General features: G+C 38.0%; 2 protein-coding genes across 2 annotated transcripts in view; both read left to right on the forward strand.

The window, feature by feature from the left end:
* Positions 1-24294, forward strand: part of LOC130927841 (uncharacterized) — a 238216-nt gene that overhangs the window by 178089 nt on the left and 35833 nt on the right. The window lies entirely within an intron of this gene.
* Positions 1508-23742, forward strand: LOC130927847 (oocyte zinc finger protein XlCOF6-like). Its single transcript, XM_057853936.1, has 2 exons — positions 1508-1838; positions 20428-23742. The coding sequence occupies exons 1-2, from the start codon at positions 1712-1714 to the stop codon at positions 22383-22385; spliced, it is 2085 nt and encodes a 694-aa protein (XP_057709919.1). The 5' UTR covers positions 1508-1711; the 3' UTR covers positions 22386-23742.

The raw sequence follows: 24294 nt of genomic DNA on the forward strand, positions 1-24294 counted from the left end.
GATTTTGCGGGGGTGGCCAGGCCCCCCTTGGTGACAAAAAAGTGTCATTGACTTTCCTGTATATGATTTTAAAATTAAGAATTTTTCGATAAAATATTGTCTCTAAAAGTTGTAAAGCAATAAACCAAACAGCAAAAATGAATTAAATGAACAAAATAAAAATTATAACTGGTCAAAATTATTTTTCAAACAGATCATGTGACGATTGTAATAATATGAGCAAATCGTATCTGCATGATACATAGTCTGTTCGCTTATGTGAAAAAACTACATTTCCTCACGCCATTAGACGCCACTTCCTGCCGAGAGCCCCGAGCTGTGTTCGTACTGTTAGCTCCATGTGTTAATGAAGACACAAAGTTGTCAGCAAGTCGTGTGTTCGATACGTTTGTAAACAAAAAGCTCATAACAAGACACTATGCACGATCCGTTTAAGAGACGCTGGAGATCAGCGAGAAGCAAAATTCGCGGTCGAATGTGGCGGCAGTCCGCTATTATTTTGTTTTCTTATTGTTGCCACAATAAAGTGGAGAAAGCCATTAACGACTCATCTCCTTCTTTCCCCCAAACGTTTTTATATCATTATTTAATATGCACGAGAGCTGCCGGATCTGCCAAAATGAATATGAAGTCTGATTATTATTTTTTTAACAATGTCATCAGATAGACAAAAACATAAAATTATGTGCATATGCCTGCATCTTCAAATCATGAAAATAATAACCGCCTATATCTTACCAATCTTGTAATCTCGATGGGTCTTGTATCCATTTCATGTCAGGTAGTCTAGGCACATTGTTTGCATCCTGATTAGCGTCTGGCTAATACATGTTCGGTCCAACATAAAATTCCAACATCCTCTTCTTCCTCCAACTCTTCAAAAACTTAGATCGGGTGCAAGGGAGGAGATCCATCGCTTATATCGCTGTTTGAATCATTGTTTGAAGGGCTTTGTATGGCGGCCGTATGTATGGAGCTGCCATCGCTGTTCCCGGTGTGACGTATCACTTCCGGGTTCGTCCCCTTTCAGGCTCGAACTTCGCGATTATTTTGTCAAATATGCAACATATAAATTATTTTTTTCATGCTTTATTTGTTGGACAATGTTTAATTACTGTAATTGTGACCCTATTTGGCATGTTATTAAATTACTTCACGTGAAGTAACGCTACTCTCGCACGATCTTGCAAATCTCGCGTGAACCGATCGAGCCGCTCCACTCCTCGGACGCGCTGCCCGTAAATCGCGTCCTATGGAAATTGACGCCGAGCGTCACTGCTGCGTTCACGTGCCGTAGACGTTTCTTGGGTGGGGAAAATGCGGTGCATTGTCTCGTTGCCGAACAGTGACCAGATCAGAACGGACCGACAGGATGTAAGTAGCGCATGCGCAGTAGCGGAGCTACTCACGGAGCGAGCTACGTCGACATCTATCTGCACATGCGCGCCGCCATCTGGTCGCCACACGCGCTCAGAAAAACGTGCTCAGCAACAAGTTGCGTTTTGTGCGAAGTTAACCCACAAAGTCCGCGACGCAGGAGGTCAAGAACTACTTGACCGGAACCAATTCGAAAGAGTTGGTCCGTCCATCTTCAAGTTGTCTTTGTGTTCGTTGAAACTTCGCAGCCTAGTTAGCTTAGCTTAGTTTACAAACAAAGAACAACGTGGTTCGACGCTTGAACATCAAGTTGGAGCCTCCTAAAGTGTGCAAAATGCGTGCTAGAAGGACGCCAGCCGCAAAGTTCGAGGCGGAACTTTGTGGCGCAAAAGCTCAGCAACGACATCAACTCTCGACTGCTTGCAAAATGCAAGTAAAAGTTGTTCTTCGCAGACTAACAGGTTGGTTCACCGATTCGGAAATACTATTCATTTTTTTCCGTCCTCGTGGTGTTGATTCTGAATTGAAAGATGAGCATTCATGGCCAGGCCTCCCTGTTTATTGCATTGGACGTCTATCGTTTTGAATCATAAAGATAATCATTTATTGATTCCAGTGGCGTCTTCAGGGGTGTTCTAGGGGGGCCTTAAAATATTCTTAAACCAAGCTAAATAATTTGGTGTTTTTTTTTCTCCCCAAAAGATAATATTACAAAATATGCTAACATATTCTCTATAAAGATGCCAGCACATTAATTTAAATAATCACATAACCTGGCATTATTAACTTAAATATGATCTTAAATCTGTCAGTTTCCCCTTACTTCATAGAGTAAGGTAGAGAACCCCTTCAGTGCTTTGCAATCCAATCCATTCCACTTGTTCATATAGAGAACACTAAATCTTTGGGTACATAACGATTCGATTACGATTCAGAGGCTCCGATTCGATTATAAACAGGGTACCCGCGGGTTATTAAAAGTATTAAAAAAGCATTGAATTTAGTTTTCCATTATTAAAGGTATTAAAAGTATTAAATTAGCTGTCGTAAGTCTGGAATTTTTTCACCGTAGTTTTAAGTTTCAACAACATCTCTGTGCAACCTAAATTATACCCGTGACAAAGTTTAAAAATTTGTTTTTATCCATAACAAAGATGACTCGTAGAATTTTTACAATGCACTGCACCTCGTGCCTTTTGCGCTGTTAGCATCATTAGCATCAACATCACAACAGCAGGCAATCGCACAGTACTGTGTGCTAACGCAATAGTTGTTATGTTCGATGAAAGCCTCAACAAGACAACCAAGTCCAAACAGTTGGACCAGCATGTGAGGTATTGGATCGGCGACCAAGTCACATCCAGATACTTTGGGTCACAGTTTATGGGTCATGCGAAGGCAGTGGACCTGCTTAATATTTCAAAGTAAGTTGCCAATTTCTCCAATTAAAATGTGTTAGATGCAATAATTTATTTCTGCACAGTTTGCCTTTCGAATGAATGTGAATTTCGCAGTTTTAACTCGAGTTAGCCATGTTCAATAGGGTATTGGCAGGTGCACTAGCCTTAGCATGGATAAACCAGAGTCGTAGATTCACCATCACTCTCAGATACACAACATGGTTGACACTATTATTGGAACGAGTGCGGGGTAACGTTGATCTGAATAACATGGCATGGTGATAGGCAAATTATAATGTAGGTGATAGTAAAACACCTCCTGGTATTCTTAAATGTTTTTCTTGATTAAATAAGAGCATGGATTTTCTCCATCTGATTAAAAGAAATGTCTTCAATAGCTAACAAAGGATTAACATGTGTTTTGTATACTTCTTGTAAAGTGATTAGGAAAAAACGGGGGGGGGGGGGGGGGGGAATTAGGGAAAAAACGATTACCAAGGGAAATGGTCATGTGTAGCTTTTTTATTTTGTGGTAATTAATGGTAAACTACTGGCATTTAGTGGCTGTTTTTTAAACTTTCTCTGCCAATTGCAAGCACTTTACAGTTAAGGTGGCCAACTTGACAATCACATACCTACCACCTTGACTAGGTCCTCTTAATTTTCAAATATGTATTGTATTGTATTGCAAATGTAATTTCAGAAGTTGCTTTACAATAATAGTGTAAAATCCATTATATCCTGGAAAAAAAATTCTTAAAGACCTTATATTTAAATGTGTTTTAATTGTATCTTCAATAAATGTGCATTCTTTTGTCAAACACACTTAATAATTGAGGTTAAATTTGATGTTCAGTGCTGAATTTTTAAAATATGATTCAATATTATCTAAATAATGGGTGCGAGAAAAGTATTAATTTTCAGTTGAAATGGCATTAAAAAAGGTCTTAAAAGCCTTGCATTTAGATTTATCAATCCTGGGGTGACCCTGATTAATCGATTATTGATGTCACCCAAACCCCCCCGCCTTAATGTTTTGTACATTAGTTCCAAAATAGTTTCAAAATCCTATTAGGCTAAACCAAACTAATATCTTAGCTAGTCTTAGCTTTAAACTACATTCAATTAATTTAATGATGTGAATCAACCATTAAAGTTGATAAAATTGCTCCCGTTATTCCATAATTTCCCTTCTGTCTACTTACAACATGTCAAAGTTTTAAAACCGTTTCAATATTTAAAGACCGATTCAAGTCAAGATTTTGCTGATTTAGGAGTATTTCAGATAAAAAGAATTAGGTTCGCTACAACAGAGCCTTCTAGAGAAGTCTACTGCTTTAAGATGGCGGCTGTTTACGACGAGGCAACTACTAAACGGCAAGCCTGTTGTTTCGCATCTAGTTCTTTTTATATGTTCTAACACCGGAGTCGTCTGTCATTTAGTATCTAGTTCTGGATATATGTGATATCTACTATAGCCATAGGTGGCCGTATATTTGTAGCAACTAGCAACTGGGTGTTGTTTGAACCAGCTCTCGGCCGCAGTCAGGTATTTTTGTTTTTTTATCTAGCGGCATGAGTTGAACATGATATTTGCTCTCGGTCCGTTCCTCATTGCGTCCTAAGGACCGCGCTGACTGTGTTTTAGTTCTTCTTTACCTGGTATAATAATCGGAATTTGGATGTTTGTGAATCGTTCTGGAATCTTCCACGGCCGAATCGCAAATAATCGCAAGAATCGGAAATTTCGCTAGCCTCTAGAGAACACCCACATCGCTGAAGAAAACTTCCCTGTGACTTTTTCCCTGTGGCCTAGCTAGTAGTCAGTAGTACCCCAGCTCTAAATTAATGCTGCCACTTAGCTAGTTAGCATGAAATGTATTGTTAAAGTCCTAGCAAAGTTAAGTGTGCACTCTTGGTTACCGCTATCTTTAGGGTGGGGGACTTCCTTCTGGAAAATCAGCTGTGTTTCACGTTTGATTATCATCAGTGGATAGTCATTATAATACACTAATAATAAGAGGTGGGAATCTTTAGGCTCCTATCGATTCAATTACTATTAAGAGGCTTTTAATGTTTCGTACATTAGTGACAAAAATTGTAGAAAAGCCTCTGAGTCTTCAATAAATGACTATTTCAGTATCAAGTTAACAGTTCAAAATAATAAATAAAATACTCAAGTCCCCATTCTGTATTAGCAGCTTTAAACGACATTCAATCAATTTCATGTTGTGAATCAACTGTTTAGAGGTGTGCGAAATTTCCGATTCTTAGATCATTTGCGATTCGGCCGTGGAAGATTCGAGAACGATTCACAAATATCCAAATTCCGATTATTGAATTATACCAGATAAAGCGGAAGTAAAACACAGTCAGCGCGGTCTTTGGGACGCAATGAGGAACGGACCGAGAGTAAATATCATGTTCAACTCATGCCGTTAGATAAAAAAAACAATCATACCTGACTGCGGCTGACAGCCGCTACCAACAACGTCCAGTTGCTAGTTGCTACAAACATACGGCTACAGTAGATATCATATATATGTAGAACTAGATGCAAAAAAATGACAGACGACGTCGGTGTTAGAACATGTATTATTGAACAGAGATGCGAAATGACACTTTCCAGCGTAAGTAAACAGCCGCCATCTTAAAGCAGTAGACCTCTCTAGAAGGCTCTGTTGTAGCGAACCTAATTAACTTTTTATCTAAAATACTCCTAAATCGGCAGAATCTTGTCCTGAATCTATCTTTAAATGATTAAATAGTTTTAAAACTTTGACAAAAGTAGACAGAAGGGAAATTATGGAATAATGGGAGCAATTTTAACAACTCTAACAGTTGATTCACAACATTAAATTAATTGAATGTAGTTTAAGCTGCTGATACAGAATGGGGACTGGAGTTTTTTTATTTACTGTTATTTTTGTATATTTGTTTACTGTTATATCTTAACTTGATACTGAAATAGTAGTTTGGTTTAGCCTGAGAGGGTTTTTGAACAATTTTGGAACTAATGTACAAAACATTAAAAAAATTTAAAAAAAAGGAGGGGAGTGCATTAATAATCGTTTTATAATCAAATCGGAGCCTCTGAATCGTAATCGAATCGTTAGGTGCCCAAATATTCCCAGCTCTACAACTGGTAAAGTTGTTAAAATTGCTCCCTTTATTCCGTAATTTCCCTTCTGTCGTCTTTCGACATGTGAAAGTTTTAAAACTGTTTTAAAGATAGATTCAAGTCAAGATTTTGCCGATTTAGGAGTATTTTAGATAAGAATTTAAATGGGTTCGCTCGGAAGGTTCGCTACAACAGCCTTCCAGGGAAGTCCACTGCTTTAAGATGGCGGCTGAATTTGAATGCCGGAGAGTCTGTCATTTCGCATCTAGTTTTCTATATGCGAGCTGCTAATGCCGCAGAGTATGTCATTTTGCATATAGCTCTTTATACATGTGATATCTACTATAGCATTATGTGGATGCAGTTTGTAGCGGCTGTCGGCAGCAGTCAGGTATTGTTTTTTTTTTATATAGCAGCATAAGTTGCGCCAAAGCTGTGAGTTGGGCATTGTCATTACCAGTGTTGTCAGTAACGCGATACTGTAATCTGATTACTTTCTTTCAGTAACGAGCAATCTAACGCGTTCATTTTTCCAACCCAGTAATACGATTAAAGTACCTTAGTGCCTGTTCATTACTATTTTGGTTTGGCTCATAATGTATGTAGAATGAAGAATACTGTAGTCATGTACGACGAGCATTTGAATAGAAAATATTGCTCTTGAGTTTGGGAGTGGCATCATATCTCACGTTTTCTCATCGGGGGAAAACAACGGGTCACGTGTATTACCATGCTGTTTGAGTGCTGTCTGTCTGCCACGACGGTCAACAACATAGCCTCGTTGCCTCGTCAGAATGCTAACAGTGAAAGGCAGGATTTCTACAGCAAATGGCTGCCTTTGCTCACTGGACATACAACCATTATTTCACATTTCAGTCAAGTAAAGAAAATATCTCCGTGCGTTGCAAACTTTGCGCTGGCTGAAAAAGACTGTCGGCTGCTAAAAACTCTACATCCAATTCAACAAGGAAGCACTTGGAATTACAGCAAAATGCGACAAAACTCGAAACAAAGCTTACAGGTTCCAAGACAGCCAGCACTTCTACAGTTTGTAACCAGCCTCTATGCACATTTTATTGTTCGAGTTTGTAACCATAGGCGGAGTTTTACTTTCCTGGGACTGGGGGCAAAGCTCTGAAACAAAAGTCAAAAGTTTGGACACACCTCATCATTTTTGCGTTTTATATATTTTCACTACTATTGTAAATCCTCTCTGAATACATCAAAACAATGAACGAACATGTGGAATGGCAAAAAAAAAGTCAAATAAATGATATTCTACATTCTTCAAAGTATCCACCTTTGAGGTGTCGCCAAACGTTTGGCCAATATTGTATATGTATTGATATATATATATCTATACTAGGGCTGTCAAAATTATCGCGTTAACGAGCAGTAATTAATTTTTTTAATTAATTACGTTAAAATATTTGACGGATTAACGTACTTGCCCCGCTCAAACAGATCAAAATGACAGCACAGTGTCATGTGCACTTGTTACTTGTGTTTTTTGGAGTTTTGTCGCCCTCTGCTGGCGATTGGGTGCAACTGATTTAATGGGTTTCAGCACCATGAGAATTGTGTAATTATTGACATCAACAATGGCTACTAGTTTATTTTTTGTTTGAAAATTTTACAAATTTTATTAAAACGAAAACATTAAGAGGGGTTTTAATATAAAATTTCTCTAACTTGTACTAACATTTATCTTTTAAGAACTACAAGTCTTTCATTCTATGGATCACTTTAACAGAATGTTAATGCCATCTTGTTGATTTATTGTTATGATAATTAAATACAGTATTTATGTACTGTATGTTGAGTGTATACATCCATCTTGTGTCTTATCTTTCCATACCAACAATAATTTACAGAAAAATATGGTATGTTTTATAGATTGTTTGAATTGTGATTAACTCGATTAAAAAATGTAATCGTTTGACAGCCTTAAAAATATATATAAGTATTATATATATATATTAGTGCTGCAACGATTAATCGATTAACTCGAGTATTTGATTAGAAAATAATATTCGAATTAAATTTTGCTGCTTTGAGTATTTAATTAAAGTGACGTTGTAATGGTTTATTTTGAAAGTGTTTGCATTTAGTTTTATCGATTTCTGTGGATAGACTGCCTACTAGTCTGCTTCAATTCACATGGCTGAATCCAGGTGCTCCCTGTTAAGACCAACATAAGCTAAATTTTGTTTGAGCTAATGTTTTTTTTTTTTTTTATGCATTCTTAATTTAGTTTATAGGTATATTTAGCCTATTTTTGTGGGAATATGTGTCTGGACCATTTGTTAAGAGCATTGTAAAAAAGTTAGCATTTTATAGCGTTTAAACGGCGGACTTTTGCGATATAAGTTAGCCAATTGTTCTTTTGTTGTACATAGATCATAATTTTTTAAAAAAATTTATACCGTTTGAGGCTCAGCTCAGGTAATTTAATTTTTCATGTTCCGCATCAGATGACTCGATTATTCGAACTAATCATTTATCGATTAATCGACTCCTAAAATAATCGACAGCTACAGCCCTAAAACTAAGTATAACTGTTCTAGCTCAGTTGTTGTTAGTTGCGTTTGAAAGCTTAGGTTTACAGAAATTCTAAATATCCATCATGCCTCCACAGGTGTAGTTTTGTCTAGGCAAAGCAAAAAATGGTCTCTAAGGTGCTAGTCACATGATCAGCTCGAAAAATGATTTTGACCTATTATGAAATATGTTGTAGGATTCTTGTTCATGTAATTAATTTTTGTTGTTTGTTTTATTGCTTTACAACTTTTATAGACAATATTTTAACAGCTAGGTCTTTATTTCAAAGGGGAAGTTCACAATTTTTGACATTAGTCTTTATCTTGGAGTTAGTGGGGGTTTAGTGGTTGTAGTTGATTTGAACAAATTCCGTGCAGTTTGTCAGTTATTTGTTCGTTTCAGGGCTCCGGAGTGGCTAAGCTAGCGCGAGTCGATAGTGGTTGAAATCTACTCCATCGACTGATTAAACCCCAGCTAACTCAAAGATTAAGCCTTAAGTGAAAGTTTTAATTCCATGCGATGTCATTTTTCTTTTGTCATTTTTATGTTGAGGCAGCAAAGGAGAAAAATTGGTAAAAAGTAACTGATAAGTTAATTTTGAAGTAACTTGGTTACTTTGAGAATAAAGTAATCAGTAAAGTAACGATGACTTTTTTGAGGTGTAATAAGTAATTAAATTATTTTTATAAGTAATCTGTGACAACACTGGTCATTACCCTGGTAATTACAAGCATGCTTTTTACTCTCGGTCAGTTCCTCATTGCGTCCCGAAGACGGCGCCGACTGTGTTTTAGTTCCGCTTTACTTGACATATTTCAATAATCGGAATTTGGATATTTGTGAATCGTTCTACAATCTTCCGCGTCCGAATTGTGAATGATCTAAGAATCGGAAATTTCGCACACCTCTACTACTACTACTACTAATAATCACTCCACCACCTTTATTGACCTGCAGCACTCAGAGCAGAGGGGCAACGAGGGTACCGTTCGTCACTTGAGTGTTACGTCACAGAAGGGGAGCGCTTGATTTCTGGCACAACTCCCATTTCCTGAAACGCACACAGTCACTAATGCATTGTACTGGCAAAACAGGAGTGGAAACGAATGCACATTTCCCAATCCACGGACACCGTGCCAAAAATATTATACGGTATATTTTCGGTCCTGTTAAAGGGTATTATAATACTAAGGGGCTTTGAGATATCAATAGAACCGTTATGTGCCACAATAACAAATTTGAACTAAGTTAACAAAAAATAAATCACATTCATGAGCAATTATCGAAAATAGATCGAAAATTACAAACATTTCCGAAAGTATTCCCGAAACGGCCAAATGGGGCTTTGACGTCACATCAAGGATACGAAAGGTCCAGCCAGATGCCATCGTTGTTTATCGACGAGAAAGTTGCTTTCGTGTTTTATCCAAAAACAAAAACGCTAAAATGGTTCAAACCTGTCATGCTAAGTGGTGTACAAATAGCCATTTGTCGCAATGTAGTACCCAAAAGTTCCCGAACGCAAGAAAAAGAGCTGGACTAAGCAGACAATGAGTAAAGTTTGTCCGTGCTAAGAGGGTTTATTTTGCAGACCCAGCCTCTGGCACGGTTTTGTGTGGTGCGCATTTTACACCTGAAAGCTATTCGAACTATGGACAAATGAAATCAGGTTTTACTAAGAAATTGCTGCTGAAAGCAGATGCGGTGCCCACCATACACGCGCAGCCACCTAAATGTCCCGAGATATCAAGAAAAGAGGACGATGACTGGCTCTGATGAGACCACCCCACCACCCCAGGCAAAGCAAAGGAGGGAAATGGCCAGAGTGAGTACTCTTTTATAATAAAAAACATATCATGCATTGGATATAGGACTGGACACATGTCTAAATTATCGCTTGTAAAATATATAGACCAAACCCTTTAATCCCATTCATATTTGTGTCTGTTGGCAGAGTGAAAACCTATGATAGCACAATAAATGATAATTATTCTATACATTACTTTATTTTGCGGTCACGGTGTATCAGCTTCACAAAAATAAATGCAAAACAAACCATTCGGTGTTTCCCCACACGATCTGTTGCCGGTGTTTCATCAGTGTGATTGCTCCCCTCAATGATCCTTTCATTAGGCTGCATTGCCTTTTGTTTGAGCTCAAATTGATAAACCAAAACACCAAAGAAAGGTTCATAACTCTCCTCGTCACCATCAGAAGAACGTTCGTTACGTCGGATTCGTCACTGCGACTAGAAACAAAATTGTCCGCCATCATCGCCGCCATTCAGTACTAAGCACTGAGCCGGTTGTTTCCTTGTTGTGACGTCACGCACACGATATGCTAGATTTCCGGGATATCGCGCGCCGGTCGTTTTAGCTTGACAATTGATCCAAAGTTTTATCATTTTCTTGGTGTTGCGATGTGAGTAATTACATGAAGTGGCATGATATGAATGCAAAAGGCATGCATTTATGGTTAAATGATGGAATATTAGCATTTCCCCAGGTGTTGTAATACCCTTTAATAATTAGAGGTGTGCAAAATTTCCGATTCTTAGATTATTCGCGATTCGGCCGTGGAATATTCGAGAACGATTCACAAACATCCAAATTCCAATTATTGAAATATGCGAAGTAAAGCGGAAGTACACAACACTCAGCGCGCTGCGCGGTCTTCGGGACGGAACGAAGCGAGAATAGCTAAACATCATGCTTCCCATTACCCGGCCCCTCGGGTAATGCCAATGCTCAACTCACGGTTCTAGCTCAACTCATGCAACGAGATAAAAAAACACAACAACATACCTGACTGCTGCCGAAAAGCTGCTACAAAGTACATCCATATAATGTTACGGTGGATATCATTTATATGGGACTAGATGCAATATAGATTTGGTAGTGTTAGCAGCACATCTACAAAAAGCTAGATGTGGGCATTATAAACGGCCACCATCTTAAAGCAGTACACTTCCCTGCAAGGCTGTTGTCGCGAACCTTCCAAGCAAACCGAATTAACTTTTTATCTAAAATACTCCTAAATCGGTAAAATATTGACTTGAATCTAACTTTAAAATAGTTTTAAAACTTTCACATATCGAAAGTAAACAAAAGGGAAATTATGGAATAACGGGAGCAATTTTAACAACTTTAACGGTTGATTCACAACATTAAATTAATTGAATGTAGTTTAAAGCTGCTGATACAGAATGGGGACTGGAGTTTTTTATTTAATGTTATTTTTGTATATTTGTTTACTGCTATATGTTAACTTGATACTGAAATAGTAGTGTGGTTTGGCCTGAGAGTATTTTTGAACAAATTTGGAACTAATGTACAAAACATTTAAAAAAATAAAAAAAAAAAAAAAAAAAAAAAAGGGAGGGAGGTGCATCAATAATCGTTTTATAATCAAATCGGAGCCTCTGAATCGTAATTGTAATCGAATCGTTAGGTGCCCAAAGATTCCCAGCTCTATTAACAATGTTGTTGTATTTATTTGGGATGATGTCATAATTCCTATTACCGGACCCATAATTATCGGTCCAATAATTATCATGTTCGTATACTAAGAGTAGCTTCAAAATGAAAAATCTGATTGGCAAGGAATATTTATTATAATGCTATTATATATAGTAGTATCTTATAATAATAATAACAATGCTAGATACTGTATATTTTTTAATAAATTGTTTTGAATCATGTTGGAAAGGCAAGTCAGCGTTCTGAATCTGTTTACATTCCATTCTTTTGCACTAGTTAATGTTATGAGCATTTGACCTCATTGTTTATTTGTGATCCATTGTTGCTGTTATTTACATGTTTATTTGTACTTTACTATTTAAAGAATTTAAGTGTTCCAAAATATTTGTGTGAATTAATAAGTCATCAAAAATGTCACTAATAAATTAGTTTTAAAAATGGGGGGGAGGGCTTGTTAGCTTAGTCGACTAATCGTAAAAATAGTCGGCTGACTAATCGGTAGAAAATTAGTCCTTTGGGACAGCCCTAGTTGTACGGTGTACCGGAACATATTTCCTCCACACCCTTCTCACCTTTTTAACCCCTGACCCATTTTCAAGCCTGTATTGTAATGTCCGTAATAGGCATGTGCCGATATGAGATTTTGACGGTACGATAAGCGTGAGCAAAAATACCGTTGTATCACGGTATTTCAATTATAGCTCCAAAATATGTAATTTTGAGATGTATGGGTTAAAAAAAAACTTTTTTCCATTGAACTGGATGTTTTTAATTTTTCAGAACATATCTGCAAATTGGGACATGAATAGAATGTTAAAATAAATATATACATAAAAGAATATACTTTAAATAAAATTAAAATAAACAGAACTTATACACTATACTCACAGCCACAGCTCAAGTTGCTCAAGATTAGAGCAAGAACAAAATAATTGCTATAAGAAAGTAAAAAAAATTATAAATATACGTATATGGTGCATGACTTTTTTTTTTTTTTTTTGAGGGGGAAACGCTCAAGTGAAGTTTCACCATTTTCAGCCACTGTGTCAACTCAAGTCTACATGATGTCATGCCTTTGTGTTAAAAAGAACAAAGAATTCATAAGTTAACCCTTTAAGGTCTGGGCCTATTTTGTCTGATTTTGCATGCCTTTGAAGTTGCCTTTATATTTCAAAGACAGAATTGTTTACGATGGACTGGTTTGGTCCCTTTTTTTGTGACACCTTGAACTTCATGTCCAAACTGTTGTTTCCTTCACTGACCAATTATAAATCATAATTTTGGGCCCAAAAAGACCAAAAATTCCAAAATCGTTTTGTCAAAATTTTTAATATTGATGTCCAATTGACAACCAAACATGCGTAACGAACCGTTTTGAAACTTTGTAATATTTATTCAACATGTTAGGATGAACATTCAACCAAAAAAATTTAGAATAAATAGTCTTTTATTTGACAATTCAACATAAACAACAGGTATAGCCATAGGCGTTTTTTGCATTTATACATGCTCTAGTCAAAACAGGTTATATACAGCAGACCAAACAGTGAAGAACAGTGAAAAAATATACCATCTAACACAAAAAGTGTTTAGAGGCCATCTCTTTATGAGTTTAGGTATTGCGGCCCATCACCTGATGAAAACTATGTACACACAATCAAGCTTCTTGAACACACATTTATATACACAAATTGAGAAGACTGATTGTGGGAAAAAAAAATATATATATAACATTGGGGAAAAAAGTATTTTCAAAAATATTTACAATAAACAAGTTAAAAATTTTTCAGGCATGGCACTCCGAAAAGCAGTTTCATCCTGGAATTAGACACAGGGCTACATCACAGCCCACACTTCCATGGGGTGTCGGTCCTCTTTCCACCCTTCCATTTTCATTTCACTTTACTTTCATTGTCACTATAAATGTACATGAAACAAAAGTCAGTATTTATGAAAATAATAAAGTATAAAATAAAAATATATACAGCAATAAATAATAATGGAAATCTATATGTATGACAATAGAAAGAATACCGTAGCTGAATATGTGCTACATCCCTAATCTTCATATAGAAAGAAGACCACAAATTATACTTTGATCTGATATGCACATTTTATTATTACATACACAAAGACGCACTTATATTGCATCAAAATTAACTTTGTCTTGCAATATCAAAAGAAACTTTTACAGCATTAAAAAAAAAAAAAAAAAAAGTGAGTTGGCTTACCTCTGCTCGTTGATGGCGTCACCCACGTGTTCAAATCCGTCACTATCTTCACTCGAGGACTCTTCCGAAGAAGACGATGATGACGAATTTGGACCACCCTCTTCCTCAAGTTGATCAAAAAGCACAATTGCTTGCGCTAAATTTAGTTTTCCGTTCATCCTCAAAGTCACACAAAGTCGCTCGCCCGCTTGCTTGATTCAAACGGCCGTCGCTTGCCCCCTCGCTGCGTCAGAACACTCCTGCCTCTCGTTCGGTGGAACCTCGCACGGCAGTTATATTTATAAAAAAAAAAAAAAACGCATTTTGTGCTTCCACTGTGACTTCGAAAGGGTTCGTTTGATTTGTGTTTTTTTCATGGAGCTTCCGTTTTGAAAAAGGCCAAGAAATGATGGAAATATAGACATAAACAAATGATCCATGCAGCGTTTTAATGTTTTTTTGAGAGGACAATAAAACTTAAATGACAATATCTCACGTTTTAGTTGGTCGATTGACTTCAAATAACAACGAGAGTAAACCGCAACTTCCGCACTTTAAAACGAGACCAACCAACGGCATGTGGGTGACGTAATTAAAACGCGAGGGTGCTTCAAAGACGACGTGCGCTGAGGACGCGCCGGCGCGTCCTTCGACTCTCAAGGGTTAATAAGTTAGTTAAAAACGTATCACGGTATTTTTCGGACTATAGGTCACACCTGAGTGTAAGTCGCACCAGCCATAAAATGCCCAACGAAGAGGAAAAAAAGATATATGTCGCATTTTGGGGGGAAATTTACTTGATAAAATCCAACACATAGAACAAATATGTCATCTTGAAAGGCAATTAAATATGAAAATACAACAGAGAACAACATGCTGAATAAGTGTCCAGTATAATAATGTTACATGATGCATGAATAAAGAAATGCGAATCTACTGTCCTCACCAGGACGCTATGGCTCGGTCCTGGCTATACAGCGAGCTAAACTCCCAAATGACGATGTCAACCAAAAAAAATTCATAAGTTAATAAGTTAAAAATGTATCACCGTATTTTTCGGACTATAGGTCCCACCTGACTGTAAGTCGCACCAGCCATAAAATGCCCAACGAAGACGAAAAAAACATATAGACCCTACCCACCGACGTCACAAAATCACGTGCTCGCTGTATGGTTCCGCCCACTTGTCCGTCATTTTGTGTCTGTATTATCAATGGTCTCAATTGATCGAGCAATTTATAATGCATTTCATGGAAGACCCGGTGCTTTCGGATGCCGTAAACTCACTTGATGCGTTGCATAAAAGGCGTTATGTGGAAAAGCTTCAGTTTATCCATTCGCCAGATCCATATTTGATGCCTAAATCGATGTTTTTCGACCCGCTGTCTCCGCCGTATTTGCCTGACATCTGCTAGCTACCCTGAACTGTACAACTATCTTGTCCACACAAAATCAGCCTATTCTCACGAAAGTTTGAAAAACTTTAAGAGCTTGGAGGCTTATAAATACTTCGTTGCTGGTTGGGTGAAACAGGTCCTCGTCCACGAAAATTTGGCAGGAATCTATCTTGTGCTTGGAAAGGTGAGTTACGAAATTTTCAATTCAAAATCTTTTCTTATTGCTAACATCCACTGTCAAGTCTAATGTAGTTCATCTCATTTGTCAATGGAGCTAGGGCTTTTAATGTTTATATGGTTTAGCGATAGCACTCTCACTACATACATACGTGTATGTTGTCGGCGATTAGCCTAGCAATGATCTTAATTCTGGTTGTCAGCCCAAAACCCTCTAAATATATATTAAATGCATCTTACCAGATATAAAATGACTACTACATAATCTGTGGTAATCGTTTGGAGCCCAGTTTTCTCGTCGAGTTGCAGCAGCCCATCTCGCTCTCTTCTCTCCGGGTCGCTCGGAATCCGGTAGAACTTCAAGTCTCTCCGTCTTCTCTGTCTATCTTCTCTGTTATTGCAACCGACCACCACACACGCCTTCACCATTTTGATTATTAATGTTAACGAGCAGAATAACATGTCGTAAATAGGAGGAATGTACGTAGCCGTAACAGGGAAACATGATGTGTTGACGGACAATTGGGCGGCACCAGTCAGGAGGAAGGAGTTGTGACGTCACGTGGGTAGGGTCAATATGTCGCATTTTGGGGGGAAATTTACTTGATAAAATCCAACACATAGAACAGATATGTCATCTTGAAAGGCAATTAAATATGAAAATACAATAGAGAACAACGTGCTGAATAAGTGTCCAGTATAATAATGTTACATGATGCATGAATGAAGAAATGCTAATCTACTGTCCTCACCAGGACGCTATGGCTCGGTCCTGGCTATACAGCGAGCTAAACTCCCAAATGACGATGCCGGACGTCAATATAATTTGCTGACTTTATTTTGGCCGTTGTTATGACAACATTATTTGAAGAGTGAAACTAAAAATAGAAATAATACAAATCCATTTCGTCCTCGATACCCAACAGGTTAGCATCAACGTAAATAATTAGCTGCTGTTACAGCAATGACACAAACGGTTAGCATGCGTATCGTTCAAACAGCCACACCACTGGCTCAAAGTGACCGAATACGGTACTACGGTATGACGGAAAATTTTAGGAGTTTTGAAACCGCGATGTTTTCACACCACGTGAAATCGGTAACGGGCATATGCCTAGTCCGTAAAAAGCCGCCCACCTTAAGACTGGGGAGCTGTGACGTAGGGGCAAACGAGTTGGGAGAATGGACGAGATAGCAGTCGCATGTCGCGGCAGCTCGCTATTAATTTTTCATTGTTTTTCTTTATTATTGTTGCCACCATTATGTGGGTAAGCCAATACCTACCCCCTCTTTCCCTCAGCGAGAGTGAGCAGTGGGTTTTCCCATTGGCAGTGTATCAAATACTTGTTCTCCCCACTGTATCTGTGCTATCAGGTTGTTTCGGCTGACAGATACTCAATCATGGCTGACGAAACCTTGATAAATGCGCTTTTTCCCCCAAGTTTCGCATGCTCTGGGACACTGGAAAAATGACTCTTACCTCTTTTTGCTAATCTAAATGGTACCTCGATGTTCGTTTATGTGGAAATGTAGTTCACGAACAACAACAAAAAAGTATTCACCTTCCCACCGAAACAAGTAACTCTTTACATGGGTATTAGAATTTCCCCCTACTCCTTGAAATGGGTCCGTTAACAGAAGGACTATTATTGTTGTATTAGTGCGTACATTAAGACAATCATAAGAAAAATTATGAGAATTAAAATTTAAAAAATTAAAAATTATGAGAGCAGAAATGGCTAATTATCGCATATGATAGTATCCCCATACAATAAAATACTGACAAACCATAACATTAAACACTAAATTCACACACACAAAGAAATTCTTCCCTAGAAGAGGAGAATTTATAACTTCGATATGTCCGAATTTTTGTATTCACTGATCAGAATGTTTATTAGCAATTTATTTTAAAGTTGGAGATAGATTTCAACACTTTTAGTTTGTCGTCGAACTCATTCAGGGTACCCGCGGGTTATTAAAAGTATTAAAAAAGCATTGAATTTAGTTTTCCATTATTAAAGGTATTCAAAGTATTAAATTAGCTGTTGTAGGTCTGGGATTTTTTCACCGTGGTCTTAATTTTCAAGAACATCTCAGTGCAAGCTAAATCATATCCGTGACAAAGTTTTTTTTTTTTTTTTTAAATCCCATAACGAAGATGACGCATAGAATTTTTACGATGCACTGCATCACAAATCGAAATGCAACTCGTGCGTGCCAAACCACCACAACCGGCAAAACGGAGATTCCATCCACCTCTGCATCGGAATGCGTCCGTTGGTCGGTGGAACGAAAACCCTGCAGGCAGAAGTATTGTGGATTCTGAACCCCAAAACAGACCACCATTCATACACTTCAAATGAGTCCATTGGTGATCTGTTTCGGATATTACGTCGTTTTTGGTCGGCATCGGCTGTCACAATGTTGGTCATAGTGCGTTTTGTTCCAGAGGGAGCGTTCCCGATGTCTTAACTGTCTTTTGTAACGAATTTTCAGTTGGCAGAAAAAAAAACGCACATTTTCTTAATGTTTAAATAGTCTACATATTTTAATGATCGTTATAAATCCATTTAAAGACTGAAATAACCCTGGAAAAGTTTGTTAAACATAATGTTGGTCAAATAGTGTTTTTTTTTTTTACCCGGAAGGAGCATTCTCGACTTCGTAACTGCAGCCAATTTAAGCTCATCAAGACTTTAAGACAGAGGTAAAATTGGGCCTAAAAAGTCCAGCCCGACCCGAACTGGTCCGCGGGTATTAAAGCCCGACCCGAGTTTTGTGTGATAACATTTGTGACGATGTCTGCATAAAAGCCTGTCTTTTATAACGAATTCTCAGTTGGCAGAAAAAAAACGCACATTTTCTTAATGTTTAAATAGACTACATATTTTTTTGATCATTATAAATTTATTTACACAACGAAATAACGCTGGAAAAGTTTGTTAAATAATAATAAACAGATGCGGTTTTGCGGACTTGCAGAGGGGAAGATTAAAAAGGGCGTATAGGCACGCTCTGGCTCTGCAATGACCATACAGTGCCTTCTTTTTTTTTAATCCAAATTATTTATTTTATAACAAGTATTCCTTAGTTTATCATTCATACATCGTTAATATATAGTTATTTCAAAAAGTTAGCAAGAAAGAACCCTGGCCCGGCCCGACGTAATAATTGACATTTTAATTCTGGTCATGTTTTCAGTTTAATTTAGCTGTTTCCAGCTTGCTATGTTTATAATTGCGATGTTTGTTTACCGCTTTTCCTCTTACTGCGAAGAGGGAGGAAGTTACATCGGCCGCCGCTATGATATTTAAGTCATCAGCCATCTGCTGTGACCCGGGAATTTAACGCCTGCTTTCACTCACACTGCTTCCCATGTCAGTCGACACGGGAAATTGTTTTCACACACAACTGCTGCACGGTTAAGTCCCGCGATATTCCCGTTGTTTTGGAGTATGTGATAGGGGCTCAAGTTACATCCAGATACTTTAGTTTGCAGTTTATGGGTCATGCGAAGGCAGCGGACCTGCTCAAACATTTCGGTTTGCCTTTCGAATGAATGTGAATTTTGCCGTTTTAACTCGAGAGTTAGCCATGTTCACTGGGGTCTTGGCAGGTGCACTATAGCGGCTAGCCTGTTACAGAAGATGGCTGGTCTGAGTCCTGTCCTCCTCTTTTTGTCCATAATTATTGTGTGCGTGTGTTTGTTTGAAAAAATTCTGACAGACTTTATAATGTTACTTTAAATGTGTTTTAAGTTTTAACTGTATCTTCAATATATGTTGATTCTTTTGTCAAACACACTTAGTAATTGAGGTTAAATTTGATGTTCAGTGCTTTATTTATTTAATATGATTCAATATGATCAAAATAATGGGTGCGAGAAAAGTATTAATTTTCAGTTGAAATGGGATTAAAAAAGGTCTTAAAAGTCTTGAATTTAGATTGATCAATCCTTGGGGGACACTGTCATTCCAAATTAGGGCCAAATAAAAGGAAAAACAAAAGGAGTACGACATGTAAGTCATAAAATGGCTACGAGAAAAAGTTGTATTAATACGAAGGGTAACGTAGCTGTAATTAGCTACGCAATTTACGTACATCTACTGTAGCTGAGAAGTACAACAGTAGCCTGGCTAATGAAATATTTCAAATAGATCTTAGTTATGGTTCTTCTTGGGGGGGGGGGGGGGGGGGGGCTCATTTGTCATGATGCAATTTCGACATGGTCGACATGGTGATGCTGTCCGACTCGCCACCACAGCTTCAAAAAATCCTAGGGGAAACCTTGGATTTATTTATTATTTATACTTCATTTGGGGACATTCTTGAGTCACTTCCTTTTCAGCAGAGGAAGGTAAAGTACACAAAGTTTTAAATCAAGTTAAAGTAGCATTCAAAATAATACGACTCAAGTAAAACTAGTCATCTAAAAAAATGTACTCAAGTACAATTAAAAAATTATTTGGTGAAAAGAATACTCAAGTCATGATTAGAATTGTAACTGCTATTTTTTCCCAAACAATGAATAAAAAAAATTAATAAGATGACTAACAGCCAATCGGTGCATCGTTGTCATGAGAATGAGAGCCCAGAATGCATCTGGAACGCGCGCGTATACTGTATACACTCTCAGCCAGTATACCCTCACGGCCGAGCCTACCAGCTGTATAGACAGTCTACCTGTATAAAGTATATCATTTGTCTTCTTGTGTCTTGCAGGTTTCAGCAAATATCTTGGTCCTGACGCTCAACAGCTAAAGAGAGAAGTTCAACTTCCAATCAAAAAGGAGGAGGGAGAGCTGCCATACATTAAAGAGGAGGATGATATCAACGTGTCGACTGGTGAGCCCTTGAATAGCGAGGATGGTCTGAGTGAGGTCAGCAGAGGGACGGAGCCTCCAAACGGCAGCAGCAGCTCAACAGGATTGCAAACACACATTTTCATCGCAACATCAAACAGAAATGGTGCTATGTCACGCTCACCGAACAAGGATGATCATGGTCATAAGAAATCTCACCTAGATGACAAAATCTGCAAATGCTCTGAGTGTGGGAAAACCTTTGCTAATAACTATACTTATCGTATGCATATGAGGAGCCACATCGGTGAAAAACCTTTTTCCTGCTCAGTTTGTGGTCAAGGATTCACTTCAAAGCAAATCTTAAAAACACACTCAAGAACCCACACTGGAGAAAAACCTTTTGGCTGCTCAGATTGTGGTCAAAAATTCAGTCGCAAGGACAACTTAAAAAGACACACTAGAACTCACAGTGGTGAAAAACCTTTTTCCTGCTCAGTTTGTGGTCAAGGATTCACTTCAAAGCAAATCTTAAAAACACACTCAAGAACCCACACTGGAGAAAAACCTTTTGGCTGCTCAGATTGTGGTCAAAAATTCAGTCGCAAGAACAACTTAAAAAGACACACTAGAACTCATAGTGGTGAAAAACCTTTTTCCTGCTCAGTTTGTGGTCAAGGATTCAGTCATAAGAGTGCCTTAAAAGTACACACAAGGACCCACACTGGAGAAAAACCTTTTTATTGCTTTGATTGTGGTCGAGGATTCAGTCAAAAGCAAGACTTGAAAAGACACACAAGAACCCACACTGGCGAAAAACCTTTTTCCTGCTCAGTTTGTGGAGAAAGATTCACTGAGAAGGGCAACTTAAACACACACACAAGAACCCACACTGGTGAAAAACCTTTCTCCTGCTCAGTTTGTGGTCAAGGATTCACTCAAATTCACCCCTTAAAAGTACACACAAGAATCCACACTGGTGAAAAACCTTTTTCCTGCTCATTTTGTGGTCAAGGATTCAGTCATAAGAGTGCCTTAAACATACACACAAGAACCCACACTGGAGAAAAACCTTTTTCTTGCTTTGATTGTGGTCGAGGATTCAGTCAAAAGCAAGGCTTGAAAAGACACACAAGAACCCACACTGGCGAAAAACCTTTTTCCTGCTTGGATTGTGGTCGAGGATTCAGTCAAAAGCAAGACTTGAAAAGACACACAAGAACCCACACTGGCGAAAAACCTTTTTCCTGCTTGGATTGTGGTCGAGGATTCACTCAAAAGCAAGACTTGAAAAAACACACAAGAACCCACACTGGCGAAAAACTTTTTTCCTGCTCAGTTTGTGGAGAAAGATTCACTGAGAAGGGCACCTTAAACACACACACAAGAACCCACACTGGTGAAAAACCTTTTTCCTGCTCAGTTTGTGGAGAAAGATTCACTGAAAAGGGCACCTTAAACACACACACAAGAACCCACACTGGTGAAAAACCTTTTTCCTGCTCAGTTTGTGGTCAAGGATTCAGTCATAAGAGTGCCTTAAAAGTACACATAAGGACCCACACTGGAGAAAAACCTTTTTCCTGCTCAGTTTGTGGAGAAAGATTCACTGAGAAGGGCAACTTAAACACACACACAAGAACCCACACTGGTGAAAAACCTTTTTCCTGCTCAGTTTGTGGTCAAGGATTCTCTCAAAAGCAAAATTTAAATCGACACACAAGAACCCACACTGGTGAAAAACCTTTTTCCTGCTCAGTTTGTGGTCAAGGATTCTCTCGAAAGCAAAATTTGAATCGACACACAAGAACCCACACTGGTGAAAAACCTTTGCCTGCTCTGTTTGTGGGTAAGGATTTACTCAAAACCATGACTTGATAACACACATAATAACCCATAGTGGTGAAAAACCTTTTTCCTGCTCCGTTTGTGGTCAAGGATTTAATCGTAAGTGTGCCTTAGAAGTACACACAAGAACCCACACTGGTGAAAAACCTTTTTCCTGCTCAGTTTGTGGTCAAGTATTCGCTCGAATTCACCACTTAAAAGTACACACAAGAACCCACACTGGTGAAAAACCTTTTTCCTGCTCAGTTTGTGGTCAAAGATTTGCTCTGAAGCACCACGTAAAAGAACACACAAGAACCCACACTGGTGGAAAAAAAATTTCCTGCTCAGTTTGTGGTCAAAAATTCGCTCGCAAGGATCGGATTAAGAGACGTGTGTATAGGTGTGAAAAGCAGTGGCCAATGACAGTTTTGCCTGTCATCCATGCTGCCTAGATCAAATTGTGCATGCAGGTCAATTGTAGTCTGTAGAGTTTCCTCAAATCCTGTTGAGGATTGGCAATATTGGTGCCTTACATGTGCTTTGTCCAATCCTTGTATAAAGTGGATCCACACTATTGCCAAAAGTATTGGCTCACCTGATTTAACCCTCAAATTGAGTGGCATTATTTATACAATACTCTCTCTCTTTCAAACTACACTTTTCACAGCTAATATTCGAAATGGTATACCCCAAATTACAAAAATTCAAAATCATTCATCAATAGTATAATTACATAAATATCCAAATTATGATCGGCTCCCAAATATTAGTTTTTTGGGTTAGGGGTGATTATATATAATTTAAAAAGTTAGTATTCTCGATTGACAGTGACTTATTATGACAGAGTATTGGGGCCAAATAAACGGAGGGAAAAAAATACTAGATTAAAGTTGTACTCTTACTACAAGACAAAAAAGTCGTATTACATAAATGTAATGTAGCTGAATAAGGGGCTACGCACTTTATGTGCATGTACCTTAGCTGGGAGCTCCGACAAAGCATCAGTAAAATCCTTCCATTGATTATGATTTGATGTATATGAGCTAAAAGATAACGGATTTCCTTATTTTGGAAACTGATTCTAAAACACAGCCTCACGAGCTGCTTTCATTACCGTTGACTTTAGTGGTGGCGGCAAAGCGCTACGGAAAGTACGTAGCTGCTTATTCAGCTACATTACCCCCACGTAACAGGACGACTGTTTTCCCTCATCGTAACAGTACGACTATAATATCGTAGTCCTCTTTATTTTGGCCTAATACTATGTCGTACAAATCGGACAATGATTATTTAAATTATTTGTACTGTTAATCGTTATGGCCCCCGTTGATGAAAATCTCTCGACTCTGCTTCGAATTTTAAAGTGCTTGTACTTCACTGTGCTTGTTAATTTTATTCATTCATAAACAACTTGGTTTTATTCAGTCTTAGCCTTCTCTTCCTTTTTTTTCAGAACAAGCCTAATTATAATTCTATAACTCAAAACTAGGGTTGTAACTAAAACCTATGCTTCGTTACCAAGTTGATTCTAAGATTCAGAAAATGTGATGTGACTGCCTTTTCTGCAATACTCAAAGTATCGTTGGTATCGACGCGGTCGACATTATCTGGGCGCTTCTTTTGTGCGGCATGCGAGGTTGCACAAGTTTCCCGAAAAGCGGTCAAACACACCGCTAAAGAACGAGAAAAATAGTCAATGTATGCAACATGGCAGTGGCATGTGCATTTACCGACATTTTTTTTTTTTTCAATTCTACTTTGTTTAGCTTAACCCTTTAACACCTAAGCCTTTTTTTTCCTAAAATCTGCATACATTTAATGTTGCCTTTATATTTCAAAGAAAAAAAACATCACAATTGCCTGATTGGGTCCCTTTTTTAGGACACCATAACCTTCATGTCCAAACTGTTTTGGTCAACCAATTATAATCAACATTTTGTACCCAAAAGGACAAAAA

This window comes from Corythoichthys intestinalis, chromosome 13 (genome assembly GCF_030265065.1).
Source record: "Corythoichthys intestinalis isolate RoL2023-P3 chromosome 13, ASM3026506v1, whole genome shotgun sequence".
In the NCBI taxonomy this organism is placed as follows: Eukaryota; Metazoa; Chordata; class Actinopteri; order Syngnathiformes; family Syngnathidae; genus Corythoichthys; species Corythoichthys intestinalis.